This window comes from Vicia villosa, unplaced genomic scaffold, assembly GCF_029867415.1.
Source record: "Vicia villosa cultivar HV-30 ecotype Madison, WI unplaced genomic scaffold, Vvil1.0 ctg.000114F_1_1, whole genome shotgun sequence".
NCBI lineage: Eukaryota > Viridiplantae > Streptophyta > Magnoliopsida > Fabales > Fabaceae > Vicia > Vicia villosa.
Genome location: NW_026705022.1, coordinates 969,746 through 993,861, shown reverse-complemented (window position 1 = coordinate 993,861; position 24,116 = coordinate 969,746). Strand labels below are relative to the sequence as shown.

General features: G+C 37.4%; 5 protein-coding genes across 6 annotated transcripts; 2 read left to right on the top strand and 3 right to left on the bottom strand.

The window, feature by feature from the left end:
• Window positions 1-7,302: 7,302 nt before the first annotated feature.
• LOC131624386 (uncharacterized) lies at window positions 7,303-10,161 on the top strand. The gene is made up of 12 exons (XM_058895337.1): window positions 7,303-7,440; window positions 7,799-8,066; window positions 8,108-8,243; window positions 8,328-8,455; window positions 8,569-8,659; window positions 8,731-8,893; window positions 8,982-9,139; window positions 9,247-9,367; window positions 9,454-9,624; window positions 9,705-9,746; window positions 9,857-9,916; window positions 10,006-10,161. The coding sequence occupies exons 1-12, from the start codon at window positions 7,303-7,305 to the stop codon at window positions 10,159-10,161; spliced, it is 1,632 nt and encodes a 543-aa protein (XP_058751320.1).
• Window positions 10,162-11,355: 1,194 nt separating this feature from the next.
• Window positions 11,356-16,906, top strand: LOC131624385 (uncharacterized). Its single transcript, XM_058895336.1, has 7 exons — window positions 11,356-12,094; window positions 12,181-12,622; window positions 12,704-13,620; window positions 13,714-14,934; window positions 15,091-15,309; window positions 15,390-16,247; window positions 16,329-16,906. The coding sequence occupies exons 1-7, from the start codon at window positions 11,356-11,358 to the stop codon at window positions 16,904-16,906; spliced, it is 4,974 nt and encodes a 1,657-aa protein (XP_058751319.1).
• Window positions 15,334-18,294, bottom strand: LOC131624318 (uncharacterized). Its single transcript, XM_058895266.1, has 3 exons — window positions 18,145-18,294; window positions 17,659-18,009; window positions 15,334-17,572 (listed from the first exon to the last, which is right to left on the bottom strand). The coding sequence occupies exons 1-3, from the start codon at window positions 18,214-18,216 to the stop codon at window positions 17,327-17,329; spliced, it is 669 nt and encodes a 222-aa protein (XP_058751249.1). The 5' UTR covers window positions 18,217-18,294; the 3' UTR covers window positions 15,334-17,326.
• A 480-nt stretch (window positions 18,295-18,774) lies between these two features.
• On the bottom strand, window positions 18,775-20,123 carry LOC131624317 (uncharacterized). Its single transcript, XM_058895265.1, has 3 exons — window positions 19,818-20,123; window positions 19,382-19,520; window positions 18,775-19,292 (listed from the first exon to the last, which is right to left on the bottom strand). The coding sequence occupies exons 1-3, from the start codon at window positions 20,066-20,068 to the stop codon at window positions 19,026-19,028; spliced, it is 657 nt and encodes a 218-aa protein (XP_058751248.1). The 5' UTR covers window positions 20,069-20,123; the 3' UTR covers window positions 18,775-19,025.
• A 720-nt stretch (window positions 20,124-20,843) lies between these two features.
• On the bottom strand, window positions 20,844-23,041 carry LOC131624316 (uncharacterized). 2 transcript variants are annotated; one of them, XM_058895263.1, is made up of 6 exons: window positions 22,854-23,041; window positions 22,207-22,527; window positions 21,908-22,087; window positions 21,638-21,784; window positions 21,433-21,523; window positions 20,844-21,343 (listed from the first exon to the last, which is right to left on the bottom strand). In XM_058895263.1, the coding sequence occupies exons 1-6, from the start codon at window positions 22,895-22,897 to the stop codon at window positions 21,086-21,088; spliced, it is 1,041 nt and encodes a 346-aa protein (XP_058751246.1). In that variant the 5' UTR covers window positions 22,898-23,041; the 3' UTR covers window positions 20,844-21,085. The 2 variants fall into 2 exon arrangements, with proteins under 2 accessions (XP_058751246.1, XP_058751247.1); XM_058895264.1 differs by having other exon boundaries at window positions 21,433-21,520.
• Between the last annotated feature and the right edge of the window lie 1,075 nt (window positions 23,042-24,116).

The following is a 24,116-nucleotide window of genomic DNA, read 5'->3' as shown; positions in this document are numbered from 1 at the left end:
ACATATTTTAAAATACTAATTTTGTCAAATGATTGAAGTTTGTTGAATATTATGTAGTGATTGCTTGAATGTTTTACTGGATCAAGTCCATTGCTCAATCTTTCTTTGTTCAGTTTAATAAAAAAAATATTATATGCTGTTGCAGTGGGTGGAAGAAACAAGAAAGTTGCTGAAACCTGTGCAAAGAATGGAGGGAAGAGGTTTGTATCTGCTTTGTGTTTTTCTTTCTCTTTTGTCTATAATTCCAAAGTGAGAAGAGGAAACCGTTGATTAGTTATATATGATTTTCAATATTATATATAAATCTTTTGATGAACTTGAAGCTGAGATGCTGCAAGGCCAAAAATTGCATGTATAATCATTGTCAAACTAAAAACTACTATGATCTCATTTATAAAAAAAGATTTCTTTTTAGATACATTGAATAAATAATGTATCTGGATAATGGGTTGTCTAGATACATTATTTATTCAATGTATCTAAAAAAGAAATATTTTCTTATAAATGGGACCAAGAGGGAGTATAATGTTTACTTTTGAATGTAATCACTAAATATTCTTAGATACCAATCACATATTCATTCTAGCATGTTCATTCTAGCAATAACATTGAAGCGCACACACCTCTTAAATTAGGCATGTTTCAATGTCTGACACACATCAGTGCTTAGTGTCTCAGTGATACGCATTTTAATTTTGAATTTTATTGCATCAATTAGAGTGTTTCAACTGCACGGGAAGTATGCGAGGTACTAAGCCATCGTGGGTGGTTAGAGTTGTTTCCTCTCTTCTCAACAGTACATGAAATTAGCAGTGGCCAACTTCCACCATCAGCCATAGTTGAATACCGTGAGAAGCTACCAAGATCCTTCTAATTCATGGTGCTAGCTCGAAGATGGTGCTGTTGTTTTATTAATCTTAATTGTTTGACAGTGTATTAAAACTCATAAATTACTATAGTTACAATTAAGATAAATCATTTATCTTGATTAACCATAATGCTTATATAATTTATAAAACAGTGGTTTCTAGATTCGAGCTCAGCCCAGTGCACACAATAATGTTAAATTTTGTGAGAGATATCTTTGCTGTCTAATTGTGGAAACAAATTTTCTGCATTCATGCATTTGGAGTATCTTGTTGGTGCACAATGAATAAAGATGGTGACAAAGAGAATAATAGAATAACGGCGCAAAAGAGATGAAAGAATAAATGTTGTATTCTTCTATTAATGATAGCTATTACAAGGCTATTTATAAGAAAAGAAAATCTTGCCACATAAGCCCTAAAACAGTAAACTTAGTGAACAAGTCTAAGGTACAAACAGTACAGTACTACAAAAATACTAAAGTACCCTTACTACTAAACAGTTAAGCTAATGGGACCCAGATAACATCTTCTGGTCAATACTATCTTCTGAGTAACCATCAGAAGATCAGTCCATCTTCTGAATATTGAATTACTCTTCAATACCATCCCTTAATTCATATTCTTCAATCAAAAACTGACAACGCCAATTCCATCCCTCAAGAGCAGAAATTGATCCGTCTTGATCGCCTTCGTTAGAACATCTGCCACTTGCTTCTGAGTGCTACAGTGCACAACTTCTAATGTTCCATTCTGGACTTGGTTTCTCAAGAAATGATACTTAGTCTCAATATGCTGGCTTCTTCCGTGTAACACCGGATTCTTGGCAAGATTGATTGCAGACTTGTTATCAATCATCAGCTTCAGAGGCTTCTTCACCCTAATCTTCAGGTCTTCTAATAGATTCAGAAGCCACACAGCTTGACATGCAGCTACAGCGCCTGCGATGTACTCAGCTTCACAGGTTGATAGAGCAACAACAGGTTGCTTCTTGGAGCTCCAAGAGATAGGGCCTCCCAGAAACATGAACAAATATCCAGAAGTACTCCTTCTATCAACTCTGTCTCCACACCAATCAGAATCAGAATAACTCAATAACTCTGATTCTTCCTTTCTCCCAGAAGGAAACAATATGCCAAACTTCAGAGTTCGCTTGACATATCTCAAGACTCTGACAGCAGCTTGGTAATGGGACCACTTAGGTTTACTCATGAACCTACTAACCAATCCAACTGCATAGCATATATCAGGCCTGGTATTACACAAATACCTTAGAGAACCAACCAGCTGTTTGAATACCGTAGCATCAACATCTTCACCTTCAGAATCAGAGTCCAACTTCTGATTCACTTCTGACGGTGTAACAGCAGCTTTGCAATTCTCCAACTTGAATTTCTTCAGAAGTTCTAACTCATACTTCAACTGATGCAGAATGACACCATCTTCTGAGTACAGAATCTTCATCCCTAGAAAATATGACATTTTCCCAAGGTCTGTAATCTCAAACTCATTCATCAGCACCTTCTTGAACTTCATCAGATCTTCTGGACAACTCCCCGTAAGCAATATGTCATCAACATAAAGACACAACAGAATCATATTGCATCCAGAATGTTGCACATAAACTCCATATTCCATCTCACACTTCTGAAACCCTTGCTTCTTGAAAAATGAATCAATTTTCAAATTCCAAGCTCTGGGCGCTTGCTTCAATCCATACAGAGCTTTGTGTAATTTGTACACCATCCCTTCCTTATTCTTTTTCACAAAGCCAGGGGGTTGTGACACGTATACCTCCTCTTGTAATGGACCGTTCAAAAATGCAGACTTTACATCCAGATGCATCAAGGACCAACCTCTGTTCGCAGCTAACGCAATCACCGGTCTGATTGTTTCATGTCTAGCTACAGGAGCAAACACCTCAAAGTAATCTAGTCCAGGTTTCTGAAGAAAACCTCTAGCCACTAGCCTTGCTTTGTGTTTACCAACTGATCCATCTGGCTTCAGCTTTACTTTGAAAACCCATCTGACGTTGATGGCTTTCTTCTTCTTTGGAAGTTCTGTCAGCTTCCAAGTTTTGTTTCTTTCTATAGCCTCAAGTTCTTCTTTCATGGCATTCAGCCAGACCTTCTTCTTGAGCGCTTCTTCTATACTCACTGGTTCAGAATCTACTAACATGGCGCACTGAATGACCTCTCCTTCTGAGTCAACTTTTGTGTCTTGCAACATGTCAAAATCTGCAAACCTTCTTGGTATAGTTCTGACTCTTTGTGGTCGCTGAGCTACTTCAGAGTCAGCTACTCCAGAGTCACTACCTCCATGATCATCTCCAGAAGCTTGTCCTCCAGACCCTATGTCTTCAGAGCTTTCCCTTCCAGAATCATGACTACCACCAGACTCTGGATCATCATCAGAATCTGGATCAGAATCAGATTCTCCATCTGACTCATCTTCAGAGGATGCTTCATCTTCTGACTCGTCTTCAGAAGATTCTTCATCTTCTGACTCTAACTTTTCTTCAAAAGTTATCTCTACATCAGAAGTTGGTTGAGACTTTCTCCAATCCCAAACTTCTGATTCCTTCACAATGACGTCTCTGCTGACTTCAACTTTGTTAGTCTCTGGACAATAGAGCTTGTATGCACCTGTACTGTGGTACCCCACCAATAACATCACTTTGCTTCTATCATCCAGCTTCTTCCTTCTAGCTTCTGGAACGTGTTTGTAACACACAGAACCAAAAACCTTCAGATGACTAACACTCTGTTTCTCTTTAGTCCACTTCTCTAAAGGAACAATTTCCTTTAGCCTCTTCGTTAGACACCTGTTGAGCACATATGCTGCAGTAGCAACAGCTTCTCCCCATAGATTATGAGGAAGCTTCTTCTCTTTAAGCATACTTCTCGTCGTATCAAGCAAAGTACGGTTTCTACGTTCAGCAAGACCATTGTGTTGAGGAGTATAAGAAGCAGTAACTTCATGCTCAATTCCATTATCATCACAGAACTTCTGGAATTCTGTAGAGTTATACTCGCCTCCACCATCCGTTCTGAGAATCTTTATCTTCTGACCACTCTACTTCTCAGCCTTCACCTTGAACTTCTGGAATTCTGTAAACACCTCATTCTTAAACTTAATGAGAGTTACCCACGTCATTCTTGTGAACTCATCCACAAAAGACACAAAATACCTATTTCCTCCAAGTGAAGGTTCTGGAAATGGTCCACACACATCAGAGTGCACTACTCCCATAGCATGCTTTGCTCTTGGAGCAACTTCTGATACAAATGGCAATCTGGGTTGTTTGCCTTTCATGCATACCTCACATGACTTCTCAGGCTTTACAATCTTAGGAATGCCACGTACGAGCTTCTTAGAACTTAGATGCCCCAGACTTCTATAGTTCAAGTGCCCCAACCTCTTGTGCCACAACTTACTATCACCTTCTGAGCCTTCAGCACTCAGACACTCTGTTTCAGCTGCTACATTCACCTTGAATGTTCTGTTGATTCCCTGTTCAGATTGCATAATCAACTTCTGATTGGAATCATACAACTTCAAGAGGTTGTTCTTCATAACAACTGAGAAACCTTTCTCAATGAGCTGACCCACACTCATCAGATTGCTTCTGATTCCAGGAACATACCAAACATCCTTGATCAGAACAGTCTTTCCATTCTTCACTTTGGCTTTGACATTTCCCATACCTTCTGCATATAGGTACTTATCATCAGCACATCTGATCTTTGTTCTCCTTTCAGAGTCAAAGTCTATCAGCCATTGTTTATTTCCAGTCAAGTGATTTGAACACCCAGTGTCCATATACCACCATTCTGACGAACATCTTTTGTCCGACTCTGAAGCCATCAATAGCACAGGTTCATCATCTGATCCTCCTCTAGCTATATTTGCTTCTTCTGATCTCCTTCCTTTATTTGCCAAACAGTCTCTAGCAAAATGGCCAAACTGTTTGCAACAGTAACATTGAACTTTCTTCTTATCCCTTCCCTTCTGATATCTCTTCTCATCAGAAGTTGAGGCTTCCTTCTGGAATCTATCACCACGTCTATACTTCTGGTCCTTCTTGACAAAAGAAGCCTTCAGAGCTTGCTCAACTTCTCTCTCAGAAGTTCTCTCAGTCAGACGCAACTCTTGTGCTTCTAAACTACTTTGCAACTCTTCTATTCTCATGGTTTCCAGATCTTTAGAATGTTCAATGGATAGAACAATATAATCAAATTGAGGAGTAAGTGACCTCAATATCTTCTCTATGATTACTTGTTCAGAAAGAGTTTCTCCACAAGCCTTCATCTCATTAGTGATCACAATCACTCTAGAGATATACTCAGAGACTTTCTCATTGTTCTTCATGTTGAGATTCTCATATTGCTTTCTCAGGGATTGAAGCTTCACCTTCTTCACTGATACGTCACCACCGTAACACCTGACCAGTATATCCCACGCCTCCTTTGACGTCATAGAATCAGCAATCTTCTCAGACACATTCACATCCACACACTGATGGATGAAGAACAACGCCTTTTGGTCTCTCTTCTTCGTCTCTCTCTGCGCTTCTCTTTGTTCTTCCGTTGCATCCGCTGCAACCGGAATATATCCTCCAGTGACAAGATCTAGAACATCTTGAGCATCAAATAATACACGCATTTGAATCATCCATCTATTCCAGTTTTTACCATCAAGAACTGGAAGTTTGGTATTCAAGTTGCTTCCACTCATCTTTAAACTTGTGCCGACAAAAACAGATTTCACTCACACTCACACAGTATTTCCCAACCCACAAACAATCAAGAAAAATGTGATTTAACACAACTTTGTTTCCCAGAAACAAAATCAATCACACAGTCACACAAACTCACGTTCACTCGTGTTTCCCTGTGTTTGGAACCGGAGCTCTAGATACCAATTGTTGGTGCACAATGAATAAAGATGGTGACAAAGAGAATAATAGAATAACGGCGCAAAAGAGATGAAAGAATAAATGTTGTATTCTTCTATTAATGATAGCTATTACAAGGCTATTTATAAGAAAAGAAAATCTTGCCACATAAGCCCTAAAACAGTAAACTTAGTGAACAATTCTAAGGTACAAACAGTACAGTACTACAAAAATACTAAAGTACCCTTACTACTAAACAGCTAAGCTAATGGGACCCAGATAACATCTTCTGGTCAATACTATCTTCTGAGTAATCATCAGAAGATCGGTCCATCTTCTGAATATTGAATTACTCTTCAATATATCTGTGTTCGTTGGATTAAGATTGAATGGATTTAAATGTAAAATTTAACTTGTTTCAAATAAAAAGATTGAATTTGAAATTTTAACAGTTTGATCTCAATCCAACAATTAAAAATATATTGAATGCGAGAATGTGGCAAATTTGTGACTTTAGGAATAATGCTCCAGATATACAAATAATTGAGAAAAAATAACTCCTAGACTATGTGAATGCATCCAAAGGAAGCCTTCAAAGCACTCATAATCGTTCCCCGTCGCCGCAACGGCCGGACCATTTCCCAACAGCTCTCTCCACCGCCGTCCTCTTTCGACATAAACTTCGGAAGCGGCACTGGCTCCTTACGCTCTTGCCTCATCTTAATATCACTCAGTTCCATTTGTAACGGAAACTTCACCATCCCAAATATACCAGTATAACTCTTCCTCTTGCTACCGCTTCTCCGGTACTGGCTTTCCTTGCCAGACGGTGATCGCATTCCGGGAACAACCGCGTTCTCTCTTCTTGTTTGCGGTTCGGTTTTGCGTGTTATAACTTTTCCGAAGATAACGACGTCGTTTGGTAGTTCAGTTAAAACACCGGGAGAAAATTCAAAGTCGGTTCGGGTTGTACCCGTTTTAGAAACGGATCTGGGTTCAAGGAGTTTGTTATTATGTTTCATGGTTTTGATTGAAAAAAAAAAGAGTGAAGGGGATGTGAATGATGTTTGAAAGGTTAGATACTTGTTTTCTTTTAATGCGTATGCATATTTATATAGTTTTTTTCTTCTTCTCAAGAAATATAATATTATATTATTTAATTATCTACAATATAAGAAAGTTTACTGATCTGGAATGTACGATTCTGCCCCTTTGCTTCCTCAGGCTGCCACTTGGACATCTTCAATGCTCTCCTTTTGTGCCATCTACAACACCACTTCTGATTTGAATAAAACCAAATCAGACCTTTCCTTTTGTTCAAATTAAATAATAATTTTTTTGTGCTACCTTTATTGGGACACGGGATTATAATCTTTCCCACACTCCAACTATTTGTTTAAGTCACTTCATTAGGTTGTTTTACACTCTTTCTATCTACCACACTTTTCTGCAACTCCATCTCAATCTACTTTTCAAAACTTCCTCATCTTCCTTCTTCATCCATCTTCAACCGCTTCATAGAATATCTTCAACCTCTGCATGGCTCGTCCGATGGAAAAAATTGTTGACATCAACGACACCAAAGAGTTGTGGAAAGTGGCTGTGAGAGTTGCGCATAAGTGGAAGGTGGTCTCCAATAACAAGGAGCACTTCGAGATGATCTTCCAAGATAAAGAGGTAAGTGAACACACGGGTTTATGATTGTATGCTTTATTGAACATAGGCCGCGTTTAATCTGCTGTTCTTCACTTGGTTTATGAACGTCTTGCAGTGCGTGTGATTGTTCACATAGTTTTTTTAACTTCCGTTATTGTGTGTGATTGTTCGTATGCTGTCGTCTATATTTATGTTTTGCGTCTTCGATCTATACCTTTTGAATGTTTTTTTTTAACCTTCATGCTGTTTTTACCCTTCTATGTCATTACGCCCTTTTGTAAATGTTCATGCAGTTCATGTTTTGGAACTATGTTACATAATCTGTCATACGATGACAATGAGGTTGTCTTCTGCGTCTAACCTTTTGTATATTTTTCAGGGCTGTGATATACACGTTGTTGTTCCCACTGCATGCATGGCCGCGTACAATGAGAAGTTTGAGGTGGACCGCACCTATACTGTGTCAAATTTTGCGGTGCAGCCTAATAACTTAATTTTCAAACCAAGTTCTCATAACTTCTTGGTGAAATTTACTGGAGGAACTGCTGTTGGTGATGTTGACAAACATGACATACCTCTCAAACCACGCCCGTTGACCAGTTTCCCTGACATCATTAACGGGAACTTTCAGAAGAATCTACTCATTGGTAACACTAAGCAATGTATCCTTTTCTTTTGCATTTGATAGTATCTTTGATTGTTACTTATCGAATAGTTTTAAACAATCCATCAGATGTTATTGGTATGCTCGAAAGTGTTGGGTATCAACAGACGCAAAGTGGCGGAAAAAAATGTCAGGCAAATTTTCTACTGAGGGATGCAAGGTATGTCGTTCAACCATTTTCTTTTGGCCTTTTACCATCTGTTTCATGTCTTATAATGATCCTGTCTGTGTTCATCTATTCCAGCAACAACACCGTTAACTGCACTCTCTGGGAGGACTATGCGAAACAGTTTTTTAAGTTTACCGAAGACAAAGCTGTGACAAGTGGGCCTATTGTTGTTTTCATTCAGTATGCGAAAGTTAAAGAAGCTGGTATGTTGTTCTATCATGTCGTATGTTAATCTGCAACTATCACGCAATGTGATTGCATTGTGAATGAAAACTTCGGTCACTTATGTTGTTTCTATTGTTAATTTTTATTGTAGGCCATTACCCTCTCTCCGTTACCAACACATTCCATGTTACCAAGCTCCGTATCAATTCAGATCTGCCGATTGTAAAGGACTTCCTTAACAGGTTGCTTCCATGATATATTTGTGTTTAAAGTCATCTTATGACCAATATTAATTATGTTGTCATTCATGCAGTTTCCCAAAGGAATCGTTGCGTGCTGTTTCCACGCAACTAACCTCTCAATCTCAACAGTACTCCCGCACCTCGACAACGGATAACGTTAGGCAGTCTCATATGCAAAAGTTGCTGAAAGGTGCGATTTCAGTACCAATTAGTGAGATGAAGAAAATCCGCGAGGTACTGTCACGCAAACCTGAATTATATCATTCAAACACTTCATTGATGTGTATGCTTTATTAATATACATATTCTGACTTTCATGCAGAGTAAATTATGTGCTACTGTTGCGAAAACAAATAAACTCATTGCGTCTTCCCACGGATGGTACTATCAGTGCTGCCATGAGTGCACTAAATCAGTTCGCGGTGACAAACCTCCATACAAGTGTGATAATGGACATTCTACTGAGGTGGAGATCTATAAGTAAGATCCTTATGGGACCTTTGTCTTTGATTCATACCACCTATGTATTGATGCTTATTGATATGGTTTTTTAAACATTGGTATCTGATCCAATTATACAACATTAGGTATAAGATTGAAGTCGAAGGTTACTATTTGCAAACTTCATGCAAATTCATTTTCTGGGATAGAGAATGTACCGATATATTACACGTCTCTGCTGCTCATATGCGGGATACAATGATAAAGGTCTTTTACGTCTTACATGATTTATAGCTATAGTACTATGCTGTTCTGGCTGAGCATTAATACCATTTTATGTTTATTTTGATTAGGCTGGTATCACAGATCCATTAGAATTTCCATTAGATCTTGATGCTATGTTGGACTTGGATCTTGCATTGAGGGTTAAATGGCAGCCCAGCTGGGACAGCGCCTCAGTTATAATGTTCATTAAGGATGATGAGTTTGTAAAACAATTGAAGGCTCCTTGGGCGGATACTCAGGTGTTACTTAACTCAATCAATATTGTTCCGTACTATTTCCATCACCTTTTTATGATACTAAATCTGTTTATATGTTAAAGGTCGTGAATTCTGAACCATCGGTGACACCACTCCCGTTACAGGTATAGATCATGACAATTTTCTTTATATTACAGCATTTGTATTGCTATTTCTGTTTTCTGATTACGGTTTTTAAACATATAATTCATATATTCTATTTGGTATTTGGCAGATTAAAGAGAGTGTCGATGAAGCCAAAACTGATGCTGCCGATGATTGTGACGTTCCGACGGTATTTATCTTCGAAACCAAATCATGAACTGTCACATAACTTGCTGTCCTATTAATGTTTGTAACTGGGTTTTTATTTTATGTTTACAGGACTTAGAGATAACATCGAAACACAACCCGGAGCCTCTTACTCCCACTGCAAAAAGGCAGAGTCATGGTGGTACCAGCGAGTCGACGTCTGTATTTGACGGTGAACTATCTTCGACCAAATTGAAGAAGATCATTAAGTTGGAGAAGACCAAGTAGTCCTACTCCATTAGGAAGAAGATCCTCATCAATTGGTGTTTGATAACAGCAACAACATTTATGATTTGATCTTCGTGGTAGATTTCATATTAGGAGTCTTTTGGATATTTCGTTTTGCAATATCATGAGCACTTTTGGATGTATCGTTTTGGTTCACTAATGACTATATATTATGTGTCCTTTATGTAATATTAAGTTCCTTCTAAATCCACATATGTTACAATGGTTAAACATGCCAATATTTTGATTCAACGTGTTTTCTATCTTAAACAGTAATATATAGTCACAACTTGCTCCAAGTTTTTCTGTTTCTTTCTTTTTATAATCTGAACCTATCAGTATGTTTAATTAGGATATGTATCCAGTATAATGTTAATAGCTAATGAAGTTCCTTTTTGTAGATTTGAACCTATCATTATGTTTACCTATAATATGTACCCAGTTTTCACTATAATAGCTAATGAAGTTAACTAATCATATGAGATTGTTGAAAATATCACTCATCATATAAAATACACTACTTATTGATAAAATATATGTTACTTTAAAAATGAGAAATCTTAACAAATACGTTCGAAATACGAATAACTTCAATGACAAATCATAACAAATCTCACATCAGAAACTTTAAATGTAATAGAAATAATCAAACATCATGAAATAACCATGATGTTATCTTATTCAAATTTTTATATATTAAAGATGTCATTCATAGACCTGTGTGTCACCAACTTTTAAACTACTCAACACCACCTTTTCAATTGTGTCAGCAAAAAGTTAACATGCTTTTTGTAGTATCATTGCTATGCCTGCATACTACAGCAGTCTATGGAAAAGTTGCCAGTCAGGTCACCTACTTTTTTGCTTTCCAATGACTCTTCCCCCCAAGTCACTACTTACTGTTGCGTGAAAACGTCTATGTAAGATGCTATGCTTTTTTTAATACTATTGTTTTAATCTCCCTCAAACATTAAAAATAAATACTGCATATATATTATAGCCTTTTGAATTTTTTGCGGGAAACTTTAAAATTTCAAATTACCCTCTCTTTTTTTGATTACTCTTCCACAACACCATGCAAATATCAAACACTCCTAAGCAAATGAAACTTTAACAATAGCTGCTCTTTGCTTCACAACCAGATATTTCAGTAAAACAAATACATCACATTGCTAACAGCTCACTTCTTCCAGCATGGAACCCGACTCTACTTCATCAACAAATGATACTGCAAAAATTGCTAGACGGCGGAGAAAATTAATATTAGCTCATCGGCGAAGTTTGCGAAAAAATTTGACAGGGAAACCTCCGACTGTCATGCTTCAGCCAATGTTATCCCCCATGCTTAGACAAACACATGCACAACGTTGTGGTATTGCCAAACGTCCAGACCATTTGTCACCCGGATTTGTTTTTTCTACTCGCCTTGAAACAGGGCAATCTTCAAATGCTGCATCAGTTGCTAGAAAAAGGAGGAGAGAAATTTTGTCCAACAGGAACAATGCTGAAAATCACCCAAACAAGGAGAATTTTCCAACAAACAACCAATCTGTTGTGATAACATCTCAAACACCGGAAACAGGTCACCGTCTCCCTCTTTCTGCTAACCTATCTAACCGTATTAACACCGCACCCTCCGAAACACATTTACATAGACAATTGCCTCAAAAAAGGAGGAGATTAATTCCCACTGCTGCCAGTAACCTACTGCCAACTTTTAACCAAACCATTCGCACTACATCCAACACTGATCGTCCTTCTACTACCAATGCATGCAACAACACACTGAATTTAACATCGCATATTGACGGAGCTGCTAACTACACGGACGATGAAGAATCTAGCTCCGTAGATGACGTGAATTTGGGATATTCTTCTTCTGATGATGATCAAAGCATTCAGAATGATGATCATGTGGACTCCCTTTTAGAACGTATCATCCCTGTCTCTGTGTTTGTCTTTATTTAACTTTAAATTAACATATATCTGTATTTGAAATATTAATATTTTCCTGTACAGAATATTCTGACATAGGAGATCGAGTTTGGGATTGCCAATTTTGTCATGCCTCCATGTGGTATCAGGAACGCAAAGACAAATCAAGGCATACAACTAATCCTAAGTTCCACCGGTGTTGTAGGAGTGGAAAAGTTGTATTGCCATTTCTAAAAAATCCGCCGCCACTGCTGCAGCATCTTCTGCATGGTAGAACAAGTGCTGAGAGTAAAAACTACCAAAGCAATCTTCGCACTTACAACGCCATGTTTTCGTTTACTTCACCTGGTATGAAATTTGACAACACCGTTGCTGATGGAGGAGGACCACCTACCCTACGCCTGCACGGCCAAACGTGTCATCGAATGGGGACGTTGCTGCCGGAAGCTGGAAATGATCCCCAATACGCTCAACTATATATATTTGACACCGACAATGAAGTCAATAACAGAATGAAATGTTTCAAGTAATGTTACTCATTCTGAATATAGCATATGACCCTGTTTGCTTTCACTTTAAAGTTAGTAACAATAACATTTTTTGGCAGGGACAATGATGCTCTCAGCAGTGATATTGTTCGTAAGTTAAAGGACATGTTGGACGAATGCAATCCTCATGCAAAGGCATTTCGAATGGCAAGAGATCTTTTGAGAGGAAATGCATTCTTAGACTTGAAGATACGATTGATAAGTGATAGGGCTGAAGATGGCCGTGTATACAATACGCCTACTGTGTCCGAAGTGGCTGCTCTGATCGTTGGAGACATCGACCCTACAACACCGAGAGACATCATCATTCATGCACGCGATGGCCATTTGCAACAAATAACTGAATTTCATCCTGCCTACCTAGCCTACCAATACCCTCTCATCTTTGTTTATGGGGAGGATGGATATAGGAAAAATATATTGCACAGGTATGAACATGAGTCTGAGGTCACCAGGAAAAATCGTCAATCCATCAAAGATTGGCTGTGTTTCCGGTTGCAAGAGCGTAAATCGGAGGCAATGACGTTGCTTCATTCAAGACGGCTTTTTCAACAATTTTTGGTTGATGGATTTGCTATGATGGAGTCTGAACGTCTCAATTGGTTGAGGACCAACCAATCAAAGTTACGAGTTGGAAAATATAATCAATTGAACGATCAAACTAACGGCACTCAGTCGAATTCAGCACCAAAGCGAGGAAAAAGGGTGGTGTTGCCATCCACTTTTGTTGGGAGCAAGAGGTACATGGATCAGTTATATTTTGATGGGATGGCCATTTCAAGTCAATTAGGCTTTCCGGATTTGTTTGTTACGTTTACTTGCAATCCAGCTTGGCCGGAGATAGAACGTGCTTTGTCCGGCACTAACTTAAAGCCACATGATAGACCTGACCTCATCACCAAAGTATTCAAAATCAAGTTTGACGAGCTCATGACTGATATAACAAAGCGCCACGTGCTCGGGAAGGTTATTGCATGTAATACTTTTTCAAAGCACTGTTTCTTTGAATATGTATACTATTCTGTTTATTTACAATGCCATAACATTCCCATCTGTTGTTCTGTTACAGTTATGTACACAATTGAGTTTCAAAAACGAGGATTACCACATGCTCACATATTAATTTTTTTACACCCTCAGAGCAAATATCCAACACCAGATGACATCGATAAGATCATCTCGGCTGAAATTCCAGACCCAAATGTACATCCAACATTGTACAAGTTGGTCTCGGCCCACATGATGCACGGGCCATGTGGTGCAGCACGGATGGTATCACCCTGCATGAAAAATCGAAAATGCTCGAAGTTCTTCCCCAAGCGTTTCCAAGAAGATACTATTGTTGATTCAGATGGCTATCCACTCTACAGAAGACGGTCTAATTCCCATGTCATCCAAAAAAATGGTGTTTCTTTGGACAATCGACATGTTGTACCTTACAATACAAGATTCCTATTGAAATATCATGCTCATATTAACATGGAGTGGTGTAACCAAATTACATCAATCAAATATCTATTCAAATATATTCACAAGGGGTTTGATAGAATCGCAGCAACAATTTCAACTTCTAGCAACGGATCGGGAAACGACAAAGAGCCTGTTGATGAGATCAAACAGTATCTGGATTGTAGATATGTCTCCCCGAGTGAGGCGTGTTGGAGGATCTTTTCATACAACATTCATGGTAGAAAACCGGCGGTGGAACGTATGTATTATCATTTAGTAGGTGAACAAGCGGTGTATTACCCCGATCACGCAAGAATGGAAAATATTTTGGAAAAAGCAAGTGTAACGGAGTCTATGTTTACTGCTTGGTTTGTTGCTAACGAGAAATACGAGGAGGCAAGGTCATTGACGTATGGTCAATTTGTAACTAAATTTGTTTACGAGAAAAAGAGCAGAACATGGAAACCGCGGAAAAAGGGCTTCACCATTGGTCGTTTAATTTGGGTTCCCCCAACCACTGGAGAGTTGTTTTACTTACGACTGATGTTGACGGTGGTAAAAGGACCCTTAACTTACGAAGAAATTCGCAAAGTTGGTGACACACAATTTGATACTTTTAGGGATGCCTGCTTTGCAATGGGGTTCCTGGAAGATGACCGAGAATACATTGGCGCAATACGCGAGGCGAGTGAATGGGGTTCGGGTCATTTTCTTCGCAAGCTTTTTGTAGTAATGCTTTTGTCCTCCGCTGTTAATAGGCCTGCTCACGTTTGGAATGAGACATGGGAGCTACTATCTGATGGTCTGCTGCATCAGCAGAGACAGTTAGCTCACAATACAGGTTAGAGTCAATTATCAACTATAGTATCTTCATTATATAGATACGCTTATAAGTGTGCAGGTGTTTCAATTCTGAAAGAGTGTAACTGGGATTTTTGCTAAATAGATACACCAAATACTTCATTGAACAGTTTGTTTTTTATTATCATGGATGCAGATTTGGTGCTCGCCGAGGACGAGTTGAAGAATTTGACTTTAACGGAAATTGAAAAAATTCTGCAAGCAAATCGAAGAAGCCTCACAGAATTTAAACCAATTCCATATCCCGATGGATACGTTCTACAACAGTTAGGGAACAGGCTGATTTACGATGAACGGAGTTATGATGTCTCTACAATGAGAAACCAGTTCAACTCACTTTTCAATGCTCTGACAGGTTAATTGTCAATACATTGCTATCACTTCCCTCGCACTTATATCAGTCTCATAATTTAAAGTTTCTGCCATACATTGTAGATGAGCAACGGTCAATATTTGATAAAATTATGTCGTCTGTTTGCGCTCAAAAGGGTGCTGTGTACTTCCTGCATGGTTACGGTGGTACCGGTAAGACTTATATGTGGCGAACACTTGCAAGTGCATTGAGGTCCAAACATGATATATGTCTTACCGTGGCAACGAGTGGAATAGCTTCTTTATTGTTGCCCGGTGGTAGAACTGCACATTCTAAATTCAAGATACCTGTGCCAACAATGGAGAATTCAACATGCAATATTGAATTCAATGATGACGTTGCAGACCTTTTACGACAGACCAAACTTATTATCTGGGATGAAGCACCAATGGCACACAAACATGCATTTGAAGCACTCGATCGAACTTTGAAGGACGTCATGTCTACGTACGGTAATTCCAATGAAATCTTTGGTGGTAAGGTAGTTGTTTTCGGAGGTGATTTTAGACAGATTTTGCCCGTTGTTCCTAGAGGGAGCCGTTCCGATATCGTTCATTCTGCCATAAATGCTTCTTACATATGGCGGTCAGTTGAGGTTTTAACTCTAACACAAAACATGCGACTGCAATCCGGGCCTAATGAAGCTGAAAAGAAAGAAATTGCCGACTTCTCAAAGTGGCTGTTGGAGATTGGTGAAGGCAGAGTTTCCGAGCCAAATGATGGATTCGCCGACATTCAGCTGCCACCAGAACTTTTGATCACGGATTACACAGACCCAATCGTGGCCATCGTTAATAGTACTTATCCTGATTTTAGTGAAAATTACCAGGATAACGACTACCTCAAAAGTAAGGCGATACTTGCTTCTACTTTGGAAGTAGTTGATCGAATCAACAATCATGTCCTTGATCTAATGCCAGGTTCTCATCATATTCCAATTATATCAAATTGTGTTTTTCATTTATTAAACTCACTTACATCCAAATTTCTATGATATATAGGGGTGACCAAGGATTACTACAGCTCAAATACTGTCGACAGGTCTGAAATACACGACACCAACGTAGTCGATATACTCACACCCGAGTTTCTCAGTTCGCTAACTACTTCAGGTTTACCTAACCACCTCATTAGGCTCAAGGTAGGCACACCTGTTATGCTTATGCGTAACATAGATCAGTCGGAGGGTCTATGTAACGGGACAAGGGTCATGATAACCAAAATGGGAAATCATGTCATCGAGGCGAAAATAATGGCGGGGAAAGGTTGTGGAAACTTGGTCTACATCCCTCGAATGGATATGTCTCCCTCGCAATCTCCTTGGCCCTTCAAACTCAAACGACGTCAATTTCCAATAATTGTCTCATATGCGATGACGATCAATAAATCCCAAGGACAATCTCTGGACACGGTAGGACTTTATTTGCCAAGAGACGTATTTACTCATGGCCAAATCTACGTGGCACTGTCCAGGGTAACAACGAAGCAAGGAATCAAAATTTTGGTATACGATGAAAACGACAAGTTAAAGTCTACTACTACAAATGTCGTGTATAAAGAGGTTTTCCACAATATCTAAGGTAAGTCAAAGTTTTGCTTTTTCCCGGATTTTATGTCAACGCTTATATGCTCGACGGTCTTAATTGTTTGAAATAACGCATGCAGGACACTTGCTTAATGTACCAGTGGGTACTCTGCCTGATAGGAATTCCCCAACCATGAAAACATACACCAGGATTCATGTGGACAGATTTTGCTAAACTGGTGTACTTTCACGTGCTTTTGATAACTATGTCTACTGTAATATATGAAACTTGGCAGGGATTGTAGATTGTAAGGAAAACAAGATTCTAAGCTACTGTAATGAAGATGCCTCACAGTATATTAATGTGATCGAAAAAGCTATTATTGGTATGGGACGAAAGACTTAATATATATGGCAAATATAAATAGCATCAGTAGCAAAAGGCCATGTTATGATGTTATTATTTTCTTACACTCATGCAATTAAATACACGTAACAAGTTTTGTCCAAGGAAGTAACATCTAACCTAAATCGAATCCTATCTCCGCATTTGAAGTTGTTGGACTTGCAAAAATCATCCCATCCATATCCTATCTTTGTGCGTCGAGGATCTTCAATTTTTAAGGTAGACATGAATTTATTCTTCCCATTGTCACCGCACAGCACAATGTATTCATACGCGTTGTCTCTAAGGAAGGTTGCAAAATCCTCCTGCAATTTCTACAAATAAATGAACAAAATGATAGTCAATTTACATGGTAGTAGACACTTCAGTTTTGAATATCATGCGGGAGAATATACTCAACTAATTTTGGGATATCAACACTGAAAGGATGGAGATCTACGTCGAAAAAATATATGTCTTCTGAAAACACGTTTCTGCTATGAAAACGTGGTAAATCTTGGGGTCTCAACACCTCCACAAATGATAAAACCGAAAAGTTGTTGTTGCCATAATATCCAATCGTCAAAACAACCTCCGATGGTAGATTGTAATACGATTCCAAACAAGGCCATCCACTTAGAACGAGCGGATGCATTTCGATTTGGTTATAAATGAGTTCAACATGTAAACCTTGGTTATTCATTATGGTCCAACATTTTGTAAGTTCCTGACCGTAAGCTTTCACAAATGACGGTTGGATCTCTGGGTAGGACTGCAGAAATGCAAATACATCTGCAATGTGTTATCAAACAATATACTTGCATGTGTGGTGTTCATTAAAAAATATACGTTGATACATATAACTATGTTGAAAACAACTTAGTTGTAACAAAAACACAAACTTAACCTGTGATGAGATCTTTGCAACCATAAAGTAATCTTTCATTTCTGAGTGTTTGAGAATGCCGCAGAGATCCATTTGGGAAATATAGAAGATGGAGAAGGATAAAACTTAGTAGATGGAGAGGTGATGTTATGTTACTCTATGAAGTTTCAATATGTTTCTTGCAATACAGTTTGCTCTATTTATTTTTCAACACCACTGGAGCGAGACATGCAAGTGAAATCCTAAAGATTCTTTTTTCCATATGCATCCAAATAAAGGAATATATTCTGTAGGTCACATGTGTACAGTTTGAATACTTCCAAAATGAAGGCACTTCCCAAAAACACATGTTAACTTTTATGTCTCATACTTATCTTGAATACAACAGAGCATTCACATGCATCATGACAGTAAAACCACATGCATTATGGAAGCATTTTTATAGATTGGCTTTTCTTAATAACGAGTGTGTACCAAATAATGCTTTTAATTTTGACAATAACACACACGTGGACTTACTACAAATCAGGTTTAAATTTAATAATCATATGGCCCAATGTGATTTCCATAATGGATTTGAAAAATATAAAAAGGTGGATTATAACTTTTTTATATATGCATATGTTACACATACTATAACATATACTCCAACATCATACTTGCATATAAAATACAGATTACATAGTTTAATCTTACATCATAACCCATTCAAATGCTGATAAACTTCAACATTTCACCATGGGACTAAGTTAGCATACAACTAAGTCAATGTTTCACATTTGTAACAACTACATGACTTATCAAAACTAACACACTCCTACACCTGACTGCACATAAAACAGCATAACTGGTACAAAATGGATGTCTTCTTGCATCATTGTATAGGAATAAAACATAATGTTTCATTTTGAAGACTTTTTGCGCTTCACTGTAACCAGCAATTGGTCACACTCAGGGAGTCTCAAACTGAAACCAATCCTGTCACCAACTTTTAACTTCCTGTGCCTTACAAACGTATACCATTCCTTGCATATGTAACGCTCCGTGAATGTTTTCCGATTGGCCAGGTGCAGAACACAATTGTAAGACTTTCTACGATCTGAATCATATAAAACAATAGACTCATGACCGACCATGAGATGATCTCTGACGACCTTCTGAGGCATTTGCTGCATACAAACAAATATGGTTAATTTCAATGGTTATACAGTTGTAGAAAAATAACTATGTATGATTCGACTATATGACTTATGAGTACATTCTTTCTTGCAGCTCTGCTGGACTTGATCTTCCTTCGCCATTGAATTCTCCTACCAACTGGTCCAAGATCAACCTCCTTTACCTCAAGGTCATCCCATATGTCTTTCGGTTGTTTGTCCATATCTGCCTTCTCAGAACTGAAACATTTAAAAACACATTTTAAACAATCCCTTCAAACATGCATTTGCATCTCTGATTTTCAATTTTATTCCTATAATAACAACACCTTTATAACACAGGCTTTTGTATTAGTCACACAATTTTAATAATGGCATAACACATCAACAGATGGTAGGATCATAACTATGCAACATCCATATCATTTGGCCTATTACTATGGTAAAGCATTTTCAATTCCACTTTCTTCCTAGCTTCCTTCTAATTTAACCAATAAGATGATATATACGGTAAGAGAAATTTTCGTATGTACTTACCCTCTTTTCCCGGTCGACGGCACCGGAGCAGAACAACTTGAGGTTTGGAATACCTTCTCTTTTCCCTTTCCTTTGGAGGAGGATTCTATGGGTCCTTCGCAATTTTTCAACCTTGGCATGTCGACCGTACTTCTTCTATCACGTAAGTGATATGTTACCCCTGTGGCCGTTTCGCTCAGATATTGATAAACGTCGACTGGAAAGATGCCAAAGTTTGGAGGAGGAATCATGTTAGCTGAATCGGATGACATCTTCTTCTTGGGTTTACAGATGATTGCATGCAATGAAACGAGGACTGTCACAATGGAGCTGAGTTTCTGTCTAATAGAGACTGCATATTGCTTTACCCTACTTATTGTTGGGCTTAAATATTATAAAATTGTACTGATTGTTATGGTTAGGCCCATTGTAGTAAACTATTTAATAAAAAAACCATTTCATCTTAATAAACATATCAATTTGGTAATACTTTTCAAATTAATTACCAGATGTATATACTAACCTTTATATTATAAGCATACCATATAAAAACTTACTCTCGATTTATACGAAATGTATTTCTTCTATATATTACTTAAATTGTAAATTTTTCCTTTTATTAATATCTGTTTGTTTATTATATTATTATTCACAAGCAAGACTATTCATATATATATATATATATATATATATATATATGTTTGACGAAAAGAATTAAGTAATTGTATAAAAAAATATATCTATGAATAGGGTATGTTGGCATACATTTCCTCTTTTGGTACAAAAAATAGTATTTTTATAGTTATTGGGCCATAAATATAGAAACTCTACTTGGCTGGTCCCAATTCCTTCATTTAAGTTATAATAATCAGTGAGCCAAATTTCATGCTTACAATAGTGCATGTGATTAAGAGACAGGCCCTTTCTATAAGGCATAAACTAATAACCATCGGAAAAGCAACTATGAAGGAAAAAATTAGTGAAACAATGAAATTAACATCACAGCCAAAGATATCATAACCATATAATAAAGATTTTGATCCTGATTTTGATTGCAAACAAGTCATGAAATACTTAATATGTTAATCTGCCATTGACAGAAATTGTTACAAAACATGAGATTAAATGAAGTCAAACCTACAAAATAAACACCATTTCAAATTGCAGGAGGATGCCCAACAAAGCTAAATACCAAAATGCAAAAGATGTCCAGAAATTTTTTTAATCAGACTTTCATAGATAATACTTTCTCTACGACACACAACACGTCCTACGTGTTCACAACTCTTTCACTCTGCTTTTCCACGCTCTATGGTCACCGAGATCGAATCCACTGGAGGATATCTAATGCAGAACCGCAACGTGTCTCCCTTCTGAAGTTTGTTGTCTTTACAGAAGTCCGACCATCCACCCAATAAATACCTGTCCCCAGTATCTTCCCTCTTGATCATCTCGCAGTAGTAGGGAACAGCATTGTTCCGATCAATCAAGGTTATTCTCGGAATCTTGCCAGAGATACATTCACGAACAACTGATCTTGGAATATGCTGAAATATAACATGAATGACAAAATTTACATCCCTTAATTATATGCATAATTGTTATACTTAACGATGGCTGTTGCAGCGGAACTTACCAGAACGTTGTTTGCCAGCTTAACTGGATTGTCAACAACCCTGGTCCAGAACTGCTCTTTGACAACCATAGAAGAGAGAGTGGATTTCCTACTTAAATATAACACAGCAGGATAAAATGATATATTAGAACATTTTTGTTTAACGATCTTATTCCACATATCGAACTATTCAAACCACCTATTACAAACCATAATAAATGTATACCTTCCAAAATTTGCACGATTGACACTCCTGCCTGAAACTTTGTCTTTGGCTTTCTGATTCTGCCTCATGGACGCCTTTTCCACACTGTTTCCAACAAGTTTTGCCTTCCCTTTCACCTTCTCCAAACAGGTTTCAGCACCTCCATTCCTACACCCAATTAATACATAACATTATCCAACAAATATCATCCTTTTAACTTTTGTAACTATTACTACAGCGTCTAATTATTTATTGCATGACTATGTCTAATATGTTTTACAACAATTTTACCTGGCATCTTTGGTTGCTACAAGGTCCTTTTTTTGCCGGGTTCGGCGTTCGCCAGTGACAGCCATTCCAGGTTGACAGCCTTTCCTTTTGCCTTCACGCCGGATTCTTCCCTCATCGTTGCTCATTGCAACGGCTACATCCTTCCCATTTTGGTTGTCTGACCCAGCATTACTTTTGTCTCTGCAACATAATGACCCAACAAAGTACATGATGCTTATTCACAGACATGGTTTGGATGAAACACTAGCTTTTATACTAAAATTCCTCCTAATGACAATTAAATACCAAAGCAAAAATACCTTCGTTGAAATGATGCACGGTACACAGCTGCATGATAGGTTTTACTTCCATGCACGCCAGAAGTTACTGCCGGCTGTTGCTTCCCTTTGCTTTTCTTACCCCCTCCTGGAATCTCTTCACGGTCCAAAACATTTCCTGCCAATCCAAACTGTTGTTCTTCCTCGACCACTGGTTCTTTTTTCACCTGATAGGCCTCGATATCTTCTATCGCATCCATACTTTCCTTTTTCACAACACGTAGCTCTTCCAACATTTGTTTGAGAACAAAACTCCGCGTGCGTTTGGAACTCTTTTGGATTTCAACGCCAGCCTCATTATCTCTGCGCAAACAAAGAGTAAGTATTAATTTTGTAGTTTCCTCATCTTTAATCATTACATATAAAATTATTAAACCATAAAACAATTCAAAACTCATCTACGCCGCTGCAGTGAGTTCACATACATGCATGAAATACTTCATGAATAACTGTTAATATATTAATATGACCAATACGACTACATGCAAGGGTTCTGTAAACCACAGATCCTCAGTTACTTTAACATTTTCGCATTGCGATTGGAAACAACTCCTTTTCTTTAGAAAAACTACCGTATAATAGCGACATCGATTCAAAGGAGGGACGACATAAACCTACGATGATCTTACCTTGATACAGTTTGGTTGGGTCGATTGACTGAACTTCCTTCCATTCTGTGACAAACAAAAATCAGATGACCTCCGATGCTTCAAACGCTTGGTTCTATCTGCAACAAAAACAGCTTTCCAAGACAGAAAAACACAATGACTAAGAAAGAGAGAGACGCGGCGGTGTTTATTACTATTCCCACTAAATATTCCCGTTTCCAATTAGTAAAGTTTAGGTTTCCCATGTTGATTTAATTTAGTAGATATGTAACGTCCTTCCATTACTCATTTTTATTTTCAATTTTTTATTTATTTATATTATAGATTATTTTTTACGTTTAACTTATATATTGTAGATATTTATTTTTCAGTTTCTGCTACACATTTATTAACATATTAATTAATTGAATATATTTTATGGTTATGCTAATATTAGGTAATGTATATTTAAAAATGAGCTTTTTTACTTTCTTAACACCTCTACTAATATATTAATTGAATAATTTTATGGTTATGCTAATAGTTGTTCACAATGACCACTATTCTTATTATAAAATTGTATTCATTTATAACATACTTTCACTTTTTAATAATTTTTTCTTTTTGGGCTTCATCTTCATCTCCACCTTTATATTTATCTTATCATATTAAGATATTTAAATTTATAATTAAAATCCACTTTTTAAGATTTTTTCTGTTTTATACTTACTCTAATAATAATAATCGATACAATTGTTCGGTACTTTTTTATATGCTTACATTTTTTAACAATTTTTACTCTTTAATGTTCTTATTTCGCTTATAATTCATCTAATACTAATCACTTATATAACTGTGCCATAATATCTGGTATGCGCAGTTCTAACCTTTTCATCATAATCAATAATGTGTTATTTGACTTGATATTTACTCTTAAAAAGTATGTACATTTTTATAATATCTGATTTTAAGGTATGTCCTTTTATATAAGATATATATTTCTAATAATACAATTTTCTTAGTGTTACTAAATTTTAGATAATGGATTAAGAACAATAAACTATAACTACTTTTTTTTTTTAAATAGTTCATTTAAATACAAAATTATATATGTAAAATGAATGCGCGTCCCATACCAGAACCCGTGCGAACGCACGGGTTTATTACTAGTTTAGTTTGAAGAAAAATGAAAGAAGAGATAGTATTGTTCAGGCATATTCGGCGTCATATCATAAGTGTGGGAAACACGTTAACGAGACCTATAGTATCATGATATGACTTGTGAGTTTTATTTTCTAGAATGCT

Bases quoted from the DNA above. Each gene is read 5' to 3' on its own strand.
- LOC131624386 (XM_058895337.1), top strand. From the start codon at position 7,303: ATGGCTCGTCCGATGGAAAAAATTGTTGACATCAACGACACCAAAGAG. The intron at 8,067-8,107 runs GTAACACTAAGC...TGCATTTGATAG, and splicing joins TCAGAAGAATCTACTCATTG to TATCTTTGATTGTTACTTAT. The intron at 9,140-9,246 runs GTAAGATCCTTA...ATACAACATTAG, and splicing joins ACTGAGGTGGAGATCTATAA to GTATAAGATTGAAGTCGAAG.
- LOC131624385 (XM_058895336.1), top strand. From the start codon at position 11,356: ATGGAACCCGACTCTACTTCATCAACAAATGATACTGCAAAAATTGCT. The intron at 14,935-15,090 runs GTTAGAGTCAAT...TCATGGATGCAG, and splicing joins ACAGTTAGCTCACAATACAG to ATTTGGTGCTCGCCGAGGAC. The intron at 16,248-16,328 runs GTTCTCATCATA...TATGATATATAG, and splicing joins TGTCCTTGATCTAATGCCAG to GGGTGACCAAGGATTACTAC.
- LOC131624318 (XM_058895266.1), bottom strand. From the start codon at position 18,216: ATGGATCTCTGCGGCATTCTCAAACACTCAGAAATGAAAGATTACTTT. The intron at 18,010-18,144 runs GTTAAGTTTGTG...GCATTTCTGCAG, and splicing joins TTGCAAAGATCTCATCACAG to TCCTACCCAGAGATCCAACC. The intron at 17,573-17,658 runs GTTGAGTATATT...ATTTATTTGTAG, and splicing joins GTGTTGATATCCCAAAATTA to AAATTGCAGGAGGATTTTGC.
- LOC131624317 (XM_058895265.1), bottom strand. From the start codon at position 20,068: ATGTCATCCGATTCAGCTAACATGATTCCTCCTCCAAACTTTGGCATC. The intron at 19,521-19,817 runs GTAAGTACATAC...TAAATGTTTCAG, and splicing joins CCGTCGACCGGGAAAAGAGG to TTCTGAGAAGGCAGATATGG. The intron at 19,293-19,381 runs GTACTCATAAGT...GTTTGTATGCAG, and splicing joins GCAGAGCTGCAAGAAAGAAT to CAAATGCCTCAGAAGGTCGT.
- LOC131624316 (XM_058895263.1), bottom strand. From the start codon at position 22,897: ATGGAAGGAAGTTCAGTCAATCGACCCAACCAAACTGTATCAAG. The intron at 22,528-22,853 runs GTAAGATCATCG...TTGTTTGCGCAG, and splicing joins CCCAACCAAACTGTATCAAG to AGATAATGAGGCTGGCGTTG. The intron at 21,524-21,637 runs GTATACATTTAT...GTTATATTTAAG, and splicing joins AATCGTGCAAATTTTGGAAG to TAGGAAATCCACTCTCTCTT.